Source organism: Hirundo rustica, chromosome 3, assembly GCF_015227805.2.
Source record: "Hirundo rustica isolate bHirRus1 chromosome 3, bHirRus1.pri.v3, whole genome shotgun sequence".
In the NCBI taxonomy this organism is placed as follows: Eukaryota; Metazoa; Chordata; class Aves; order Passeriformes; family Hirundinidae; genus Hirundo; species Hirundo rustica.
The window spans coordinates 18,211,106-18,230,944 of NC_053452.1; the positions used below are offsets into that span (position 1 = coordinate 18,211,106).

The 19,839-nt window shown below is 47.0% G+C and overlaps 1 protein-coding gene across 1 annotated transcript; it reads right to left on the reverse strand.

Annotated features, from left to right (window-relative positions):
* Positions 1–740: 740 nt before the first annotated feature.
* On the reverse strand, positions 741–7,468 carry LOC120751155 (histone H3.3A). The gene is made up of 4 exons (XM_040060603.2): positions 7,339–7,468; positions 5,775–5,929; positions 3,821–3,974; positions 741–1,394 (listed from the first exon to the last, which is right to left on the reverse strand). The coding sequence occupies exons 2-4, from the start codon at positions 5,900–5,902 to the stop codon at positions 1,266–1,268; spliced, it is 411 nt and encodes a 136-aa protein (XP_039916537.1). The 5' UTR covers positions 5,903–5,929; positions 7,339–7,468; the 3' UTR covers positions 741–1,265.
* Positions 7,469–19,839: the final 12,371 nt, after the last annotated feature.

The window sequence follows — 19,839 nt, forward strand, 5'->3', positions numbered from 1 at the left end:
CAGGACGGAATTTCAGCAGTAAATTTTTCTTCATGTGAACTTTTGTCAGCAATTGCAGGAGAATATAAAAACCCAGTAAGTTTTAAATGTGTGAACCTGTCCAAGTACTGCTTCTGTGAAGAATTGTAACAAAAATGGTACAAAAGTGTCTTTTAGATTGGAGTGTACAAGCTGAAACTAATCACACGTGGACTAAGCTCTCAAAAATGCTAGAGGGTGTGACTGAAACAGAAAAGTAGTCAACCAAAAAGGGAACATCTACAAACCAAGAAACTAACGGAGTGAAAAAAGGTAAAAAAACAACACAATGAAAAACACCCAAGAAAAATACAGCCCCCAAACAGAAAAACCCAAACCACTGCATTCCACCCCTTAAACCATACTAAAAAAACCATGAAAATCAGAAATGCTTCCAAATTCAGCACTAAATCAAGTAAGAAAGGAATCCAAATGACAACAAATTGCTGCTTAGCACTGTATCTTAGAGAGCTCAGTCCAGCTCCAGACTCTACCTGGTACTATACTCACCAGATCTGCTTTTATGTGGAGCAGACAAATTTAACACTCTTAAAAGAGACTCACATAAACACTACCTCAGCCCAGACAGTACCCCAGTATTTCCCAGATATGCACCAAGGAATTAGGCCGTGCATTGAAGAGCAAATGGGGAGGGAAGGCTGATCACTTTTTAATCACTATAACCCAGTGTAATATTTAAAAATCAAGACTAAAACCAGGCATCATTTAATGTATTTTAATAGCAAACTTACAGGAACAGCACAGAAGACAGACAACATTAAAAACATGTACTTGCATGTAGGACAACTCAGTTAGAAAAGTATAGTGAATGGATGGAATCTACTGTATGATAAAAATGCTACAAACACCATTTAGTTGCCATTGATAAGAAATTTACTTGTTTAAAAAAAATCCAAATGCTGGCATTGTCCAGAAAAATTTGACAGGTTTATTTATTTATTTTTTTTAATAAAGTTGTTTTGGTGAACAAGTTTCAACAATTCATGGTTTTATTTTTTTGACCACATTGATTGTTTTTATGTCCCCTCGTTTATATTAAAAATCCACACACAAATGAAAATGGAAAGAAAACTTGCCAATACCCAATTCTGTCCCCTATTTTTCCACTTGCAACCATATACTTAAGGTACCTTTTAACCCCATGGAAAAAATATCTAACGTTCATTACTACCAATAACAGGAAGAAGATTTTGCTTCGAGAATGACAAACCCATCGTGGTGAGGTTTTAGGCACGCTCCCCACGTATGCGGCGTGCTAGCTGGATATCTTTTGGCATGATTGTGACACGTTTGGCATGGATAGCGCACAGGTTGGTGTCTTCAAACAGGCCAACCAAGTAGGCTTCACTTGCCTCCTAGAGTGGAAGAAAAGAGGTAAGAACATTTTCACTCTCTGAGCACCAGGAAAGAGAAGAATCATAGTGCAGAATTAAAAGGACAGCGTAACGTGGCATTAAGTTGAGGTTTTGATCTTTATTACTCACGAGTATCAAAAGTTTTGATTTTCAGAAACAAAGAGCCCCCACTTTCTTATAACATTCTATGTCCAAAGTAGTGTACTGCTGCCATTTGGTAAGGACATCCTCCAGAACACAACAGAACCAATACTCCCATGGGACTCTCACAAGATAGGAAGTGGTTAAATTATTAACAGGTGAGTTTGTTCAGGAAATTCTCTTTTCAAAGGCTACGTTACACTGTTTGAGGGACTTGTCTGCTGCCTGTTCCAGAGTAAGAGTCATTGAGCATCAGGTGAAATTGGCAGGCGCCAGGGAAAAGAATATGTATTCCTTCCTGGCACATAGCTCCTTCCACAGATACTGAAGAGGTGGCTTAACTAAAAATTAGCAGAAAAAAAAATAACCTGAGAAAAAAATACCCTATTAGAAATAAGAGAACTCCTCGAACCCTCAAAACCAGGACATCAGTCAGGGAATTACCATCAGACACTTGTCCCATTCCTGTACTTTCTTCCTGCCAGTCTGGGGACTCAGCACTGGCCCTCACTACCACAGAAGGTTCTCACCTCACACCTGAGATCAGAACCAGGGGCGGCACAGGAACAACGCTGACCACAATGGTTTTGCCTGTTACTGAACAGCTGCAGACAGGACTCTGAGTTAGACGGACGCCCAGCTGGACCTAAAAATATTCTCCTGACTCACGTTAAGTTAGCTGCTGTTAAGCACAGCAATGGTATCTTTTTAAACACTTCTGGGTTGACATGGAATTCTAACACCTATCAATCTCCTAGGAAGCATCTTAGTGTGCCAGTACTGGACACAGCAACACCTGGGCTGAGAAGGTGAGGATGATGGGGCTCAGTTACAGGAAGGAGGGCGAGGTCACCCCTTCCACAATACACACAAGAGAACAACTTGTGTGAACCACTTCATTGCCAGGGACTCCAAGAATCAACTTATTAGGTTCAAAGACCTCATTTAAAAACATAAGATTACCCAATATGAAGAAAGAACAATATTTACTACAGCAGATGAGGACTGAGATATTACTAGGTCATTTGATTTACAGTGAGATATGAGAATCCCTAACTAAGTTCTGTCAAATCACTATGTGACAAGTTAAGACACTTCACCAAATATCCATGCTGGCACAAACAACATGGTACCCTAGGGGTTAGATTTTTGTTGGTTTTTTTTTTTTTTACTTTTTTGAGTTTGTTTTTTCAAACATGCAAGAACACACCAGGAATTGTATGTAACCAAGTTCTATACCCACACCACCTTAATGCAAAACCAGAAACATTCAAACCAGGAGCCTTCTGAAAGTGTATTAACTACTACATTTTAATAGGAAGTTCTAGAGAAGGAGACACGCAGATAAGCCTCAGGATTTAAGAGCTACCACACAGAATAACTAAGAGCAAAAGCAGCAACTCTGCAAACACACAGAGGCACTTTTTGAAGCTAAGCATATGCCCAAGTTTATGGGCTCTCATGGTAAATGTCTTGGCCCCTTATCAAGTGGAAGTCATTAACTAGAAAGAGACCATTTTGCCTGCACGTGAGACAGACTACAATTACAGATATGCTCTGGAACAATCTTTCAACAGCTAAAAGAACAGTAAAGACCTGTCCTGAACTAGGAATGTCGTTTATCACAAGAGGGAGATGTCCCCAAGATAAGAGCTGAGTCTTGTGGGGGGTCCTAAGTTAGGTTCAGGAATTTGGGCCAGAAAGAGCAATTAATATTTTTCTCTCTGTATAATCTAAGTAAGTTACATAACTAATATATTAAAAAAAATGTGTTTAGCATCAACTACATCCTAGGAAAGCAGCAATTCCCGTAACTGTGTTTAGATGTGGCTTATTGGGCTGTTTTTCTCTAGAGGGCATTTGAGGACACAGAGAACCCATCAGGACACGCCAGAACCCCTTTCTTTTACACAATATTCCCTCTCCAACTGCAGAGCTCAAAGGCGGAGGAAACGTGTTTTTCTTGAGCATCTTATTCACTGTTCTCACACACTGAGGGGCTATTAAGAACAAAACCAAAGCACCCCCCACAGAAACACACTTCTAGGCTCTGTAAGGTTATCCCATGGCACCTACAGGCATTCCCAAGCCCCCTCCGTGGGCAAGGCAAGGCTGAGGTGCGCACCCCTCCGCACCGGCGCGGGCCACGCCCACCGCGGCAGCCCCACCAATCAGAGGGAGCCCAGACCAACCCTGGAAACAGGCTGGCCAATGGGGGAGCGGGGCGGGGCTCCGGGCCGGGGGCACCGCAGGTACAGCGCACCGCCGGCCCGGGCACGGCTCACCTGCAAAGCACCGATGGCAGCGCTCTGGAAGCGCAGATCTGTCTTGAAGTCCTGAGCAATTTCACGCACCAGACGCTGGAAGGGGAGCTTGCGGATCAAAAGTTCGGTGGACTTTTGATAGCGCCTGATTTCACGCAGAGCCACAGTACCCGGTCTATTAAAATTAAATACAGTGAAAAAAAAAAAAATTAGTATTGAAAACATATTTTGCATCACCTTAAAAATAGGGGTCCATCCTCCAGACTAAACCAAGCATCATACACTTCTGTTTTCCCTAGGAGAGTCCCAGCATTCACAATACAAAATCAGTTCCTCTGGCAAGGGGTCGCTGTCTTCTCACCACCAATCTGTGCCCACCTCCACTGCCTTCAGCAGGGATCCATCAGGCCTGACTTCACCAAGGGAAGAGTTGGCCAACACGTGCTGTCCGCCTGACGCCAGCACAGCTCAGGGCACGTGTGGCAAACCATAGAGCCGCCCCGAGTTCAGTTGTACCAAAGGTACCCTCCCAGCGAGGGGCCTGACAGGGACCCTGATTTTAAGGGAAAACTGGTTCTTCTTCTCCACTGTCAACATTCACAGAAACAACAAAAATTATATTCTCTGTCATACTGTCAGTCAAAAGTATCCAGTGTATTCCCCCATGTTAGTTTTGGTGTCAGAATGACAAATTTGGATTAGCAACATATGTTCACAAGCATGATGTCCATCTGTGAAACTAATACCACATTTATTTCCATGGAAGCTTTATCTTTTCCTGCTCCAGCTTTATTCCTTTTCTCCCGACTGATTCATTCTGCTTCACATCTAGAGCAAGAATCACAGAGTGGGTCAGGTTAGAAGGGACCACAGTGGGTCACCTGGCCCAACCTCCCTGCTCAAACAGGGCCATCCCAGAGATGGTGTCTCAGGACTGCATCCAGATGGCTTTTAGACATCTCCAAGGAAGGAGACTCCACAACCACTCTGGGCAATCTGTTGTAATGCTCAGTCACCTTCACAGTAAAGTTCTTCCTCGTGTTCAGGTGGAATTTCCTGCGCATTGGTTTCTGGCCATTGCCTCTTGTCCTGTTGCTTGGCACCACTGAGAAGAGCTTGGCTCCACCCTCTTCACACTCCTCAATACATTAACAAATCCCCTCTCAGACTTTTAGATTAAGTCCCCTATTTGAAATCCACTTCTTCCCCAAGGAATACCTACACCTAGCCCAAAAACCACCCTCCAAGCTGAAGCACGACCGCCGCCGCCCCGCACCGAGGCAGGACTGGAAAAGGTCCGGACTCGGGCGGTGTGTGACAGCCCTGCCGCCGGCTCCGCTCCGGCCGGGGGGTCCCAAGGCCGGGATTCGGGCCGGGCGCGCGGGGCGGTGCGGGAGCCCCGGCGCATCCGCGGGTGCGCGGCTCCCTCTGGCGGCGGCTCCGCGCCCTGCAGGGCCCCGCGCCCGCCCAGCGCCGCCGCCGGATCCAGCCCCGCGAGCGGAGCGCGGAACGCGCCGGTAACAATAAACTTGGCGGCGGCGGCGCAGCCCCGCCGCGGCCTCTAGATAACCGCGTGTGCAAATTTATAAAAATTTAAAAGAGCCGCCGAGCCGCGTGCGCCGCGGGGGGGAAGGGCGTCGATTTTGTAGTCACCAGCATCGGAACACCCGGAAAGGGGCGAATGACAAATGCTGGGGGTCGGTGTCACCCTGGGAATTACTGGTTATTTTTCCGGCTGGCGGGGACCCGCGCTTGGTTTCGTTGTTTTTTTTAATAATTTTTTTTTTTTTTTAAAATTTTTTTTGGTTATTCTGCCGGCAGACGGATCGGGGAGCGGAGCGCGGAGGAGGCGGGGAGCAGCGCCCCCCGCCCTATGGGTCCCGCGGGGTGGGGGGGAGAAGGAGGGAATTTGGGGGGGGAGGGGGGAGGTTGCCCGGTAGCGCCCCGCGGCCGCCTCTGCGCGGCGCTGCGTTACCTGTAGCGGTGCGGCTTCTTCACCCCGCCAGTGGAGGGCGCGCTCTTGCGGGCGGCTTTGGTGGCGAGCTGCTTGCGGGGCGCCTTGCCGCCGGTGGACTTGCGGGCGGTCTGCTTGGTACGGGCCATGCTCCTGCCGACGTCGCTGCCTTACACCTGCCGGGGGAAACGCGGGCAGACGGGGCAGGGGGGAGGTGATCGCCCCGCTCGGCCTGCGCCCCCCGCGGCACCTGCCCCCGGGGCGGGCGGCGGCGCGGCCCCCGTCCCGCGCAACGCGTCCCTGCCCCGCCAGCCCCGAGCCCGCGGCGGCCGAACGCCTCCGACGGCCAGGAAAAAAAAAAAAAAAAAAAAAAAGAAACCCACACCAAAAAAGGAAAAAAATTAAATTAGAAATTAAACGCCTGCCGATCGCGGAATATTAAAATACAGCTTTTTTTGCCCACGAATTCGATATCAAAGCGGCGGCGGCTGAAGCCGAGAGAGCCGCACGGCAGCAGGCGCGGAGAGGCGGCTGTCGCCTCCTCCCCGCCGGCCGCCCGTCACCTGCCAAGTGTTTGCAAATACCGCCCGGCAAACATCGGGGGGCTGGCACCGACCCGCCGCTCCCACCCGCCGGAAAACCCCCTCCGAAACTGCGGAGCGGGGGCCGGCGGAGCGGCAGCCCCCGCCGGCCATCTCCGGGCTGCCCGGCGCTCGCCGCCGCCCGCCCGCGCTCCCCGGCCACCGCAGGAAACCCGGCGTTTATCGTGCGAAAAGGAGAGGGGCCGGATAAAGTGCGAGAAAGCAGCAAACTTTGTTTTCGGGGGGTTGTTTTTTGGGTGCCGTCTTTCTCTTTCTGTGCAACTGCTTCCCCAAGAGCTGCCTCGCTCCCAAGCGCCTCTCACAGGCAAACTCAGCTCCCAGAGCCAGAACAAAATGGAAACAATCACGAAACGCAGCCCTAGTCCTTTTGCAAAGGAGGAAAAAATAAATTGCAAAAAATAACGCCAAAAATATCGCCAGGAACTCCAAACCATGCGGGTGCGGATGCAGGGGGAGGCAGCGGAAAAGTTTGCACTCGAAAACCAAAAAATTGCGTCGCGTTTGGGTCGTTCCTTCGGCGAATTTCTTTCCCTTTTTATTGTTTTTTATGCAATAGGGAAAAAAAATATGGTCGGTGACCAGAGAAAAGAGACAAGATGGTGAAGCTGAGCAACAACTGTGGGGAGCAGGGGAAGGAAGGCAGGAGAGTTACCCTGGGCTGGCGAGCGGCTCCTCTTTGCGACCGCTTCCCGGCCCCGATCCGGGGGATGTCGGGCCGAGGAGGCAGCTAAGGGGCTGGGGAGGCCGCCGGTGGGGGTCTGGAGCGGGGGCGAGGGGAGCAGAGGGGGGCAACGACCGCGCGAAACGGGGCCGGGGGCGCCGGCGGAGGGAGCCGCTCCGGCTGCGCCGGGAAGGCGGCGCGGCCAAGGGAAGCCCGAGCCGCCGCCGCCTCCCGAGCCCCCCAAAAGTTTGTGGGGAGGGTCGGGGGGCGGCGGCGGGGGGCGGCGGGGCGCGGGGGGCGGCGGGCGCGGCGCCAGACTTACCCCGTCCGCTGGGCGAGCGCGGCTGCCGTGCGGGAGGGAGGGAGGGAGGGATGGAGGGCGGGCGGGCGGGCGGGCGCAGGAGGAGCCGGAGCTGCTGCGGCTGGCGCTGGCGGCGGCTCGGAGCACAATTGAAAGATGGCTGACCGGCGAGGGCCGGCCCCGCGCGCCGCCCCGCCCCCCGCGCGCCGGCCCCGCCCCGGCCCGCGCGCCCGCCAATGGCGCACAATGGAGGGAAGGCGCGGCCCCGCCCGCGGCCCCGCCCCCGCCCCGTGTGTACAAACACAAAAGGCACGCCGCGCGCGCGAGGGGATTCCCCGCGCCCGCGTGCCCCCGCCCCCGCCGAGCTGCCGGCGGCGTCCCCGTCCCGCTGTCCGTCCTGCCGGGCCGGGGGGGGGGCTCTGGTCGGTTCGGGGGTCGCCGTGCGGCCGGCAGGACCAGGGGAGCGATTTCCCTGTAATGCGCGTTGGTGAGGCCGCGCGTGGAGTGATGCGCCCGGTTCTGGGCCCCTCACTACAGGAAGGATGTGGAGGTGCTGGAGCGTGTCCAGAGAAGGGCAGCGGAGCTGGGGAAGGGTCTGGAGCATTCGTCGTACGAGGAGCTGCTGAGGGAGCTGGGATGTTTACCCTGGAGAAAAGGAGGCCCAGGAGTGACCTCACTGCCCTCTAACAACTCCCTGAAAAGAGGTTGTGGCCAGGTGCGGATTGACCTCTTCTCCCAGGCAACCAGTGACAGAACAAGAAATGGCCTCAAATTGCACGGGAGGAGGTTTAGCTTGGACATTAGGTGGAATTTCTTCACAGAAAGGGTGACTGGACGTTGGAACAGACTGCCCAGGGAGGTGATGGAGTTACTGTCCCCTGGATATGTTTAAGGAGACTGAACATGGAACTTAGTGCCACGGTCTAGTTGACAAGTGGTGTTCGAACAAAGGCTGGAGTCGATGATCTTAGAGGTCTTTTCCAACCTAATCGATTCTGTGGCGTTTTTTTCTTTACACAGAAGCAAAACTAAAATTTCTCCCTCTAAGTTGGCCCATCAGAGCCCACCCAGTGAGGATCTGCTGTGGAAGGGCCATACTCGGCCTGTAAAATGAGAGCTGGGTGTCAGGAGGGGACTGCTGGGGATACTTCTGTCTCAGAAACACACTGCAGGGACAATGGTTCACAAGGAAAATCTACTGTTGGGGAAGGAAGAGGAGCCTCATTTTCTGCATCAGTGCTGTCCCACAGTTTAGAGTTCAAAATGCAGCGATTGGAAAAGCAGCTGTAAGTTTAGCACTGCCATCAGCAGCAGATCCCAACCAGCTGTATCAGCTACCATGATGTTTAGTGAGAAAATTTGTTATTTATTTTCTGTTAACGTAAGGATCAAAATGCCCTGGGGGAACGTAACCTGCACTCTAATACAACTGCACAGTCACTGGCGATCGTCTTAAGCGCATCTCAACTACAGAGTCAGATCCTCTGCTCACACAAACTGGTGCCACCATCTTGTCTCTCATTTAGAAGGAGCCATATTTGATTTGCAAAATCTTCATTATGGATGATGATGTAATGCAGCTCTGTGTGGAGGCAGCCAAACTACCTCCAGCAGCAGAAGTGGTTTAGCCATGTGAGCCTTCACTTGGGGCTAATCAAACCTGACAAGAAAGAGAGCGTTATCTTGGGCAGAACACCCTGCTAAAGTAGATACAGTCTGCATTAGTGCTTGGATAAAAATGACGGGCTGCACTACACAGACATGACCAGACATGCCACACATACAACTTTGACCCTACGGTGATGTTGTGAGAGGTGACAGTCAGGAAAGAGAAACCACGAAGGCTTTTGTTTATACTTACAGGAGTATTGGTGGATTGATTTATCTATTGATAGTATTTCATGAGAGAACAGCACCTTACTGGACAGTCAGAAGTGAACGCCGAGCTGTTCAGTATTATACAATAAGAGTATTTGCAAATGCTCTGTGAGCTCTAAAAGCCAGGCACCGAAATTGGCATCAATTCCCCACACAACACACACATAACACGATGAGCAGCCGGAAAAGTTAAAAGAGGGCAGCGCTAGTTCCCAGCCGCAAGAAGCTGCCCGGAGGTCAGTAATCCATAGGTTGTCCCTGTCAGCTTCGGCCCTGCCCGCTCCGGAGGCGCGCAGGAAGCAGCCGCGCTTCCAGCGCTCTCCGGCCGGCTGTTCCCGCGCCCTTCTCCCGCCGGAGGAGCTGCTCCGCCGCGCTCCCGGCTGCGGCGCTCCGGGCTGCGGCCCTCCCTGGCGGCCGGGCGCCACCGAGCCCCGAGGTCACCGGCGGGCCCGGGCCCCGCGCCGGGGCTGCCGCGGGCGGCACCGGACTTGCCCCCGCCGCCATTGGCGGGAGCGCCCTGGAATTCCATGACGCCGGGCGGGGCGGGGCGGGGAGCGCGGCTGTCCCGGCCCCGGCGCTGCCCCCTCCCACAGCGGGCCCGTGTTTTCCTGCGGGAACTCGGCGGTCGAGCGAGCTCTCGTGTCTCCTGGAGCGCTGCAGCGCTGCTCCCGCCCTGCCGCTGGCAGCTCCGGCTGGGTTCAAATGCGAGAGGAATCACCGCAGGCAGGACTACGGCGTATTGTCTGCCCACTGCACACAGCGGAACACGGGGAAAGCCCAGAGAAGGAAAAACTATTCCAGTATTATCAGGTTTTGCACCCTCGCTTCATCCTCGCCGATTAATGCCACGAAACCCGTGCTTTTGCAGGCCTGTAGGAACAGGTACGGCCTTTTGAGCTTCACCACAAATGCTCTTTGAGTGCCGACAGGACAGCACAGAAAGAGCTCGACCCTAAAGACTCCAGACGTTCATCTTTCGCTGGCAGCACCGATAAGCCTTTGCTCCTCCTTTCCGAAGGCCTTTATCTCTGCAGACCACAGGCATCTTCCACCCTAAGGCATCCATAAGCGGCCATGAAGGAATCTAACCTAATGAGATTCCAGTGGTTTAGCTGGCAATAACGCGCCAAGGACAACTGCAGTACTTCATCCTCACCCAGCGTAACCACCGCTGCTGCAAACGTGGCCAGATTGCCACGGGAAAGAAGATTAGGGTGGGAAACAGCTGGTGCAGATTGGAGCCAAAGAAGACTCAAATGGTAATGAATAGAAAAGAGGAACATTCAAATCAGAAGTTGTTTTCAGCGCCTTTCACAGAAAGTAGACCGCCCGCATTCAGCAAGAGAGGCAGCTTTCCACTGCTTATACTCCTTTGGGCTGTCCAAGTAGCAGATATTTTTCAAAATAATCTCTTTCACCTTTCCCTTGTTGGGAAACTCTCATCTTGCCTGAGAGACTCTGGGCAGAGGAAGGCAGGCACTTTTCCCCTCAGGATACATTAATTGCATTTATTATATCAAGCTAAAAATACTGTTTCAAAATGCTACTAGGGGAAAAAAAAACCCAACAAACAAATCAAAACAAAACAAAAAAACCCAACAAAACATAACACAAAACAAGCAGAACTAGAAAACTGTTGCTTTGGTCCTTTCCAAATAGCTCCAAGTCAGCTTCCAATGCCAGCGTAATGCACTGGTCCAGTTGGAGGAAGAGCTACCAGATCAACGCCAGTAACATCACAGACTGCAGGAACATCTACAAACAACTGGAGCAGCTGCTTCCCTTTGCAACAACACAGATTACAAACCAAACAAAACACAGCAGAGCAGATGAAGTTTGCCTTTTTTGAGGTTAACTGGACCAAAAAAGAAAAAAAAGGGAGTCCAGAATATGATCAGAGTATGGTTGTTTTTAAGCAACACTGCAGGTAATCTTTAAGAATCATTTGAGAAAGGCTTCTCACTACAAAAGACATTCACAGTTTATCACCAAACTCCTAAGGGTCTCTGATAAAAGAAGAAACATTTGTTTCCTACCCCCTAAAAGCACAAACTAAACATCCAAATGACTTAGTCTAGTTCCAGCTCAACAGAGAAAGGTCCTCTCCTATCACCCAGGGAATACTGGGGTTATTAGTTTTATCTGAAGAGCCACTCAGACATTTTGGTAATGGAAGGAGTTTAAAAGACTACCTTTATCTATGGCCTTCACCTGACTCCTACTTTCATTCATCTTCTCCTAGACCCAATTCTCCCTTCCTGTTCTCAATCAGATCCATCTCCCTTCTTTAACTCGTTGAACCTCCAATCAACCTTTGCACTCCAGGTCTGCGAGTTCTCACCTATTGCCTGTCCCAGCTCCCAGCCTGGTGGCCATTTCCTTATTTCATATTCCCTACACACCTCTTTGACTCAATGTACTTGCTCAGACAGTTGCATTTTTCTCTTCTTTCTTTTTTGTTTGTTTGTTTGTTTTTTGGTTTTTGTTTGTTTGGTTTGTTTTGTTTTTCCTATCCCTATCTTTAATCCTCTTGATTCTGATGCCAAACAGTTCCCATCTTCTCCTAGTTTTTCAGCCAGCCCCAGTCCCATACCTGCTGTGTTCCCTTCTGCAGCTCCCAGGCTGGACAGTCTTTCCTAGCCAATTTCAATCCCATCCTTAAAAAACACTGGACTGTGTTCCTTCATCCTCACTCCAGTCCTGGCAGGCCTGCCACCCAGTTTGTGGTTACGGCTGCTACGCACTTACAATTTCTCCTGGAAATTAAAGTTAAATGTCAGTACAAAATGCTCACAAGCTTTAAAACTATCTTCCTCTTAAAATTCATTTTGACAGAATTAAAATATTTGTAGCCTTAACTTAGCATTAACAGTACATTTGGTGCAGATTTAAATGTGTTCCTAAATAATCATCTACATAAAAGACAAAAATACACATTTGCTGTTTTTTTCCTGGGAAGTTACTAGGGGTGGCAATCATTGGCACTTGTTAAGGGAAGTACAAGTCACCTAAAAACCTCAAAATGAGTTACAATAATTTTGCCTCTGTGTAAATAGCTTTCTATTAGTATTTGTTTTGAGGGTTTCTGTGTCCTGGGTTTGTAGAGCACAGAAGTGACAGCACTGTAACAGCAGCCATTGTAGTGCACAGCTGTTTGATGTGCTGGATTGCCCATCGCACAGGACACAATTCTGTCCTTTGGAATATTTATATTCTCTGTCAATACAGGCACCAAAAATACACTGGCCACAACTAGCAGCTGTGTAGTACACCTGTCTTTAGAGATTGGCACCTACTGGAAACACAGATAAGAAGTTGTGTAGTAGCAGTAGTAGTCGACAGAGCTTTTTCCTCACTTTGTCATGTCTTTTAATAGTGTCTTTTGCCTTCTGCAGTTCTCTGAAATGCTTCACATATATCAGACATTATGGCCCCACTGTTCAAAGAAAACTGTTCCACATGTGTTTACTTTTGAGCAACTCTCAAGCTCCACTGGTTCCTGCTGAGGATTCATAGTTTTTAATTTACACCTGTGATAAGTGTATCCCTGAAAACTGAGCCTGAAGGAAAGTTTCCCTGTTTAATTAACAACAAAAGTGTACATGTGCCACATGAAAAAATTTGTTGGAATTCCTGGGTTATTCAGGAAAGCTTAAAAGAGACAGCTGCTTTACAATGCAAAATCATCAGTCCTGACATCCAAAGTCCAAAGGTACTTCTTGTCACACTTTGAGTATCACATATGGCCAGGGGATTCAGGACAACCTACTCTGGAGACAAAGTGCATTTTTCTAATGTCTAATAATCCAAAAGCAGTAAATCCAATTTTTTCTCCAAACCTTTTTTGGTAATTAACACTGTTTCAATGAAAAGTTTTTTTCCGAAAGGTATTTCAAGGACAAAGTTCTAAAATAGCTCAGAGAAAAAGATTCAGGACTTCTGGATTTTGCTTCTCTTTTTGGATTACCACTACTTTTTAGGAGGCTTGATGGTTTTGACTCACTTTTGTGGATCGTCTCCTACAAAGACTTACCAAGCTCTTCATTTCACTGAGTATATGCCTACTGTTATATAGGGAGTCCTGGCTCTAATTCCTTATGTATCATCCAGGACTCTCTTATTATAATCTCATTTGTATGGCCTATTATTAACACACATGCACTGCTGGAACTCATCTCTCATCCCTCTAATGAGGTCCCACAAAACATGAAAGAGTAAATAATATTACGTGAAACAGTGCTAATTCTTTCTTTTCTGTGGTCTAGTGAGTTTCTTCTAGGGGAAAGAGTCATAAAAATCCTGTATGAGCACCCTATAATGACATCTTGAAACTCCATTCCTATTCCTATCTTGTTTGCTTATTTGTTTGTTCATAATAGCCTTTTAGATATGCTTAATATTTTAGTATACTTTCTAATAGAAAGTTAAAAAATGTCCATTACCTTTTGAAGACTGGAAGTTAAAAATATCTTTAATTGCCTGGTCCAGAGCTAAGAACAGTTCCAGGTACACACAATGCACTGTAGCTGTAACCACAGTCTTTATTTCTTATCAGCTTTGAAAGACTGGCATGCAACAGTTCAGTATTTTAAGGTGGAAACAGGACTTGCAATATCACTGGCACCATAAAAAAGCCTAAACAGAAACCCCTTGTCAGAAGAACTTCAGCCTCTTATTGACTTCTCTAAGCTTATGCCCTTTCTTCTTCCATTTCTCAGGACAGTACTATGACTTTTTCTTAGATCCTGCCAGTTTGGAGTGCACTAAAGGGTTAACTGAAACAGAAACCAAGTCCTAGCACCCGACAGGGAATAGGGCGAAAGAGATAATTGTGAGGTTATTGTACAGCCCTGAAAAAACTACAAATTGTAGGGTGTGAGAAGGAGTATCTGTGATTTTTTAGATAAAGTATGATCAAATATGATAATGTATTTCAGAGATATGATGTGAAATTTAATTAATTTAGTGTAATTTAGTGAAATTTAATGTTAAAGGCAGTGGGTGAAAGGACTGGTGGAGAAATAAAAAGAAAAGAGAGTTTTTCCTCTGCAATGATAATGTAAGAATTTGAAATTTACTGTTGCTGCCTGAGTTAGTTTGCATTGACAGACACATTTCAAGTGGGTTTTTGCAGAATTTTCTGCAGAATAGGGAAGAACAATTGTTCTGGGGAATATTTCTTCCCAACGTTACAGCACAATAAAATTATTTAACTCATTTTAGCTCTCCTGGCTCTTCACACATGACTAAGTTATGATAACAACCTTTGCTGTCTTTTGAAGCATTGTACTGTACTGTGGAGGGAACTGGGTAGCCCATGGTTTTCTAACAGAGACTACTGCAAAATCTTTTATTTCCAGTACTTCTGCGTTATGGGCTCATTAAAGCTGCCAAGGAGAAACAACCAACACAAGCTCTAACTGGTTCCCAAACAAGATCCCTACTACAACTACACTGATTCCCTAGGAGCTCCTGTTGTAGAAGAATTCCAGCAGGCTGATTTGCCCCAGGGCTCACACCTGCTGGAAAATAAACCCCTGTGGGCTTGAACTGGGGAGGGGAAAAGAAGGCTCACTCTTTTCCACCACCCATTTGGCTCACATTGGCTTCATTCCCTAGCACTGTGCTTGTAAAGGACGCCTTTTCACGCACTGATGCAGGATCCAGCCCCTGCTGACACTGCCTTGAAAGGCTCTGAGAGCTACTATACTTGACAGAACTGAAAGATAATATTATTTATTTCATTTCTTTGCTCAGTGGTGTAATCTCATGAGATATGAATCGCTTCTTCATGAGGGCCCTGGGGATAGCAGGCAGAATGAAACTCAGCTACACTTTAGTACAATGCAAACAGCATAGACCAAAGTAGTCAGGCTCCAACAGCAAACCACAGACCAAAACACCAGCTATGGCACCCTATATCTTAATTTATTTGGAACAGTATGTTGTAGGCTGGTTGCTTTCAAAATAGATCTGTTTGTTCCTCATAAAAATATAAGATTTTCTTGAAATGGCATTGATGCTTCATAAGCCTCATTTGTGATGCTTCCTCAAGCCTCAGCTGAGGAAGGGTCTCAAAAATCAAAATACTGTTCTGAGGTCTGGCTCTAAGATAGTTGAGAAGTGTTCTGGCATGTCCCATCTTTCTTAGCAAGTATTCCCAAATCTCAAAATGCACTTGTGGAGAAAGTGGTCTCCTGAGAGCAGAAAAGGGAGAGAGAAAATGGAGTAGCAGACATTTTATCTTAAAGCATCAGCAAAGAACATGAAGCTATTCTCAGTCTTTTGAGACTACAGATCTTTTGGGGTTTTTAAAGAAATGAAAGCTTCCTATTTTCCCAACATTCTTTATAAGTTACACATTCTGTAGACTCTACCTTCCTGTGCCATATTTTTAGATTATTTTTCTTAATTTCTCCTCCTCTTCATCTCAAATTCACATCTCGCAAGGCCACACAGTATGAAAACTGCAGTTGCTATTGAGAATAGCACTTTGTAGTAGCACTTCTCATTAGTTTCCTAATGCTCAGAAACTTCTGCAACACAGTTCATGTTCGAGCCTAATGAAGAACAATTTGCCCTGACTACTCAGTGCTCAGTATCCACAACTCCAGCTGAGAATACAAGGATTCACAGATATTCACTTCTGAAAATGAGGCCTAGTGTGCCTCTGACTACATACCCGGGTGTGGGCACCCTAATTAGAGGCTATTTTTTAAAAAACTCCTTTAAAATGCCCATAGAGCTCCTTTCACGTCACAAGGAAGAAAGTACCAGAGCCAGAATTAGAAGTTCCTGTCTCCCAAACACACTGTGACCACACATCTCTTGTGTCAGAGAAGGGGGCCGGAAGCCACGGTGCACAGGAACGATGTGGCAATAGGTGGTTCCTTATGATCAAACAGTGCCTGCCAAGCCTCACTTGCTTTGTGAGTGCCACAAAGCTACTTTCATGGGGCCCAGCTGCCTTAAAGGAGTCCAGGGATCATTGGTGACAAGAAGGATTTGTCAGGCAGCACCAGTTCATTATATATGATTTGTATGTCTTAGTCAGTTGCTGACAAAATTCTCTCTAAAGTTTTACAGAGAGACTGGGGAGTTTTACCAAAAGACCTATATACCTGCAGACAGGTGATAACATCAAAATCTCATCTTTTGTTTTTGAATTCTAAAGAAAGTGTTAGACAGTTGTGTTTGCAGGCACAAGCTTGATCCCCTAACAACTCCAAACTCATCAAAACAAGCAAGCAACAGAAGGTAAACGAGAATGCACAAATTTAGCATGTGCTAACATTGCATGATTCTAGTAAATCTTCCGTTCTCTGGGCACTCACTACAACTTTTGCATGCTAAGTCTTGGCACTACAACTTAGAGTGTACAAGTGATGTTAAAATACAAGCCACAGCCTGTGGAGACTAGTGGAGAACATCAGTTGGACTAAACATGGACCGCAAGGCACAGATCTCACGACAGAGGAAGAGAAGCAGCACCGCTTGAAACCTCAGCAGCAAAGAGGCACAGGAAAGGCTGCCAGCCTGTTTCCCCTGGGCTACAAGGCTTCCAGGCACAGTTTCCATGTTGGCACTGTGTACCCCATTCAGCAGAGGGGCTGTGCTTATGCAGGATAAACCCCCACTGTGAGAGGGAGTAATTTATCAGCTGCTACTGAAGTTGACATTGCACACTTCATTCCACATTGAAGTTACGCCCTTTGGCCTAGCCCTGACCCGCAACAGACAGCGAGCATTCCTGGGAGTCACTGTCACTTTCCCCTGCTAAGAGCACACAGCACCCTTCTCCCGTGGTGCAATGGAGGACAAGCTGGCTGTCTGGCAGCCTTGAGTATCAGGATGTGGCTCAGAGGGCCAGGAAGATAGCTCCTGCCACATCTGCAATATTTAAGGTTCTTGGTTCTGAGAAGCACAAGGTCACCTGCAGAGCTTTTACAGGCAAAGAGTCACCACCCACACAAACCAGGAGGGAACGCATGTCAGAGCCATGCCCAGGTCTGCAGATGTGGGGGGTACGACTGGCATGAAGGCTTCTCCTGACAAACCGTTCCTGTAACTTCCTGATACGAAAGAACACCAGGGAGAAAAAAGAAAGAAACCAAAACCAACAGAACAACTATCATCAACAAGATTTCCCAACTGTGACTTTCACACGCTGGCAAGAACTTCTTCATAGAAGCTTTGAGAAACAATCGATCTGGAATATTCTGACACCGACATCACTTCTAGGCCAGAGCCCAAGTCAGACAGGAACACGAAGGAACAAAGGCACAGCTGTATCATCATCGTGTTCCTAATATTGAAATATAACCACGTGAGGACAGGATTTTTCCAGGCCTCACATACATAAGACTTAAGAAAGATCCTCAAGGGGCACAGTGAGCTGTACTACAAATTCCTCATAGACGACACATAATTACCTCTGTTTCGGAAAGGATTAGAGGAAATACTGGAGGGGAATCCAACCAGTGGTATTCCCTGAACATCACACTAGCAATTTAATTTCAATTGCATGGGTGCAAAAAGATATTGCGTAAAGAAAATGGCTAATTATTCCAATAGCACATCAACAAGAAGCCACACATCAGTAATCCTATGTCAGTATTCTCCAACTCAAACTTACGGTATAAAACAACAACAACAAAAAATCCTGTGCATTTTCCCTAAATCAATATTTGTATGTTTTTGTCTAAGAGAAACAAATATAAATCTGAATGTGTTATTATTAATTTGTAGGTCCTCAGCAAGCTGGCAGAACATTCTCTAAACAAGAAGATAAATATTACCACTACGAGAATGTTGTCTGAGTACAAGTGGGGCTAGTATGATCCAGTCAAAAGGCAATCATGTCAAACTCATTACCCAAAGAATGAGGCCTCTCTCCACTACAGACTGGATCCTTAACTTGGGGCATCTCTCCCTCAAGCCAGAGGACCTTTGAGAACTTACACTAGCTGGGGATCTGACTCATAACACTTGATCAAAGGTCAAATGATCAGTGTCACAACCTGCTCTAAACAGGATTTATGAACACCACCATGCCACAGGCTGCCGAGCATGCGGTATCTCTGCTGAACATAACCCAAAACAAGGGCTTACCACCTTGAGGCACTCTGCTTGAAATTTCTGCCTTTTTAGACCTGTCCTGTGTGCTCTCCCTTTTGTTGCTGTCCTCTTTTCTTCTTTCTGTTCCTTTGTAGTCTCCCCAGGTAAACCGAAAGCAGGCAGACGTGGGTGGGGTAGTATAATTTGGGAGCTCCTCCCAACTACTGGAAATGCAACTTCAGTTCTAGCAAGGAACATTTCCAAATCAGTTTTCATCTCAGTTGAAAAACAAATCAGGATACCTGAATTTTTATTTTTTTTTCCCCTTCAGCTGATCGTTTCAAGGAGAGTGTAATTTTGGTCTAATTATTGCAGACAGTGTCATGATGGGATGAATTCACATAAAGCCATACAAGCAAAGCCATACCATGTTCACTCTCTCTCCCATTTCTTAAAAACTTTAAGGCAGAGGGGTCTGACAGACAACAGAGATCTACCTTGTATATAATATACAAATTTCATACCTTATGCTCACTCTTAACTTTGGATTTTTATGAAGTTGTCAAGCACATAGGTGCCAATTAGGAAACTAGAACCCAGTCCCTACACAGAGATTTAGTAATTAAGCAATGTCTCTGCAGTGCCTTTGCAAGCTGTAATTAAAAGCTTCATTAGAGGGAGAGCAAAAGCAGAGGCAGAGACATGGTTTTGGTTTGTTTTCGTATAAAATATACTGCTCACTACAAGTGACCCATTCAGCATTCTCCAGCTGTATTCGGTTAAAATTAACCAGAACAGACCAAATCTGGGCATTCAGATTAGCAAAGCAGAGAGAACACAAGGTAAAGGAATTCTTAGAACCTGAAGGGTTACCTTCTACAGTGTTACCTGGGTGTCTAATTAACCAATTCATTTCAAACTATTGCTGCCAAATTGAAATTGCTATTAGGAACACTAACAAGGCTGACTGTGTTGATGATATTTCAGGCCAAACAAAGAGGGACCTTGGTTTCTCAGGTTCTTCACATACATATGTGCAGAGCAGTGTGTGTTCCTCCCCTGAAAGAACTCACAATTTAAATATCCCTGCGTATCATGGAGACAAAGGTGTTAAGCACAACAAAGGGACCAATGTGAGGGTAAAACTGGGTTTAGAGTTACCTTAAAATCTTGATTATCTCAAAGTATCTGCACTAGTAACAACTATGGGCTATAAGAATTAAAAATCCATCCACTCACCCCAGACTTGTTCGGAGATTGAAATCCAGGCATTCCCTGTGAGACAATAAGACTATTAAACAGTAGTTATTACATTCATACAATGTATAAGTAACATTTCTATTTCTCCCCCACCTGCTCCCATCCCAGTTTCAGGTATTTTAACACCCTGTCTCTCCCCCTTGTGCCAACCACACAGAAACTGAAGCAACTGACTAAACAGCACTTGCAAATATCAGCTTAGATTCATTACAGTTAATTACATTTTTGTCAAACAGTATGATGTCATATCATCTGAAGTAAAAAACATTCCCTCATGTCCATACAGCCTGTTAGTTATTGTCCTAAGAACATGCACACACAGGTTTA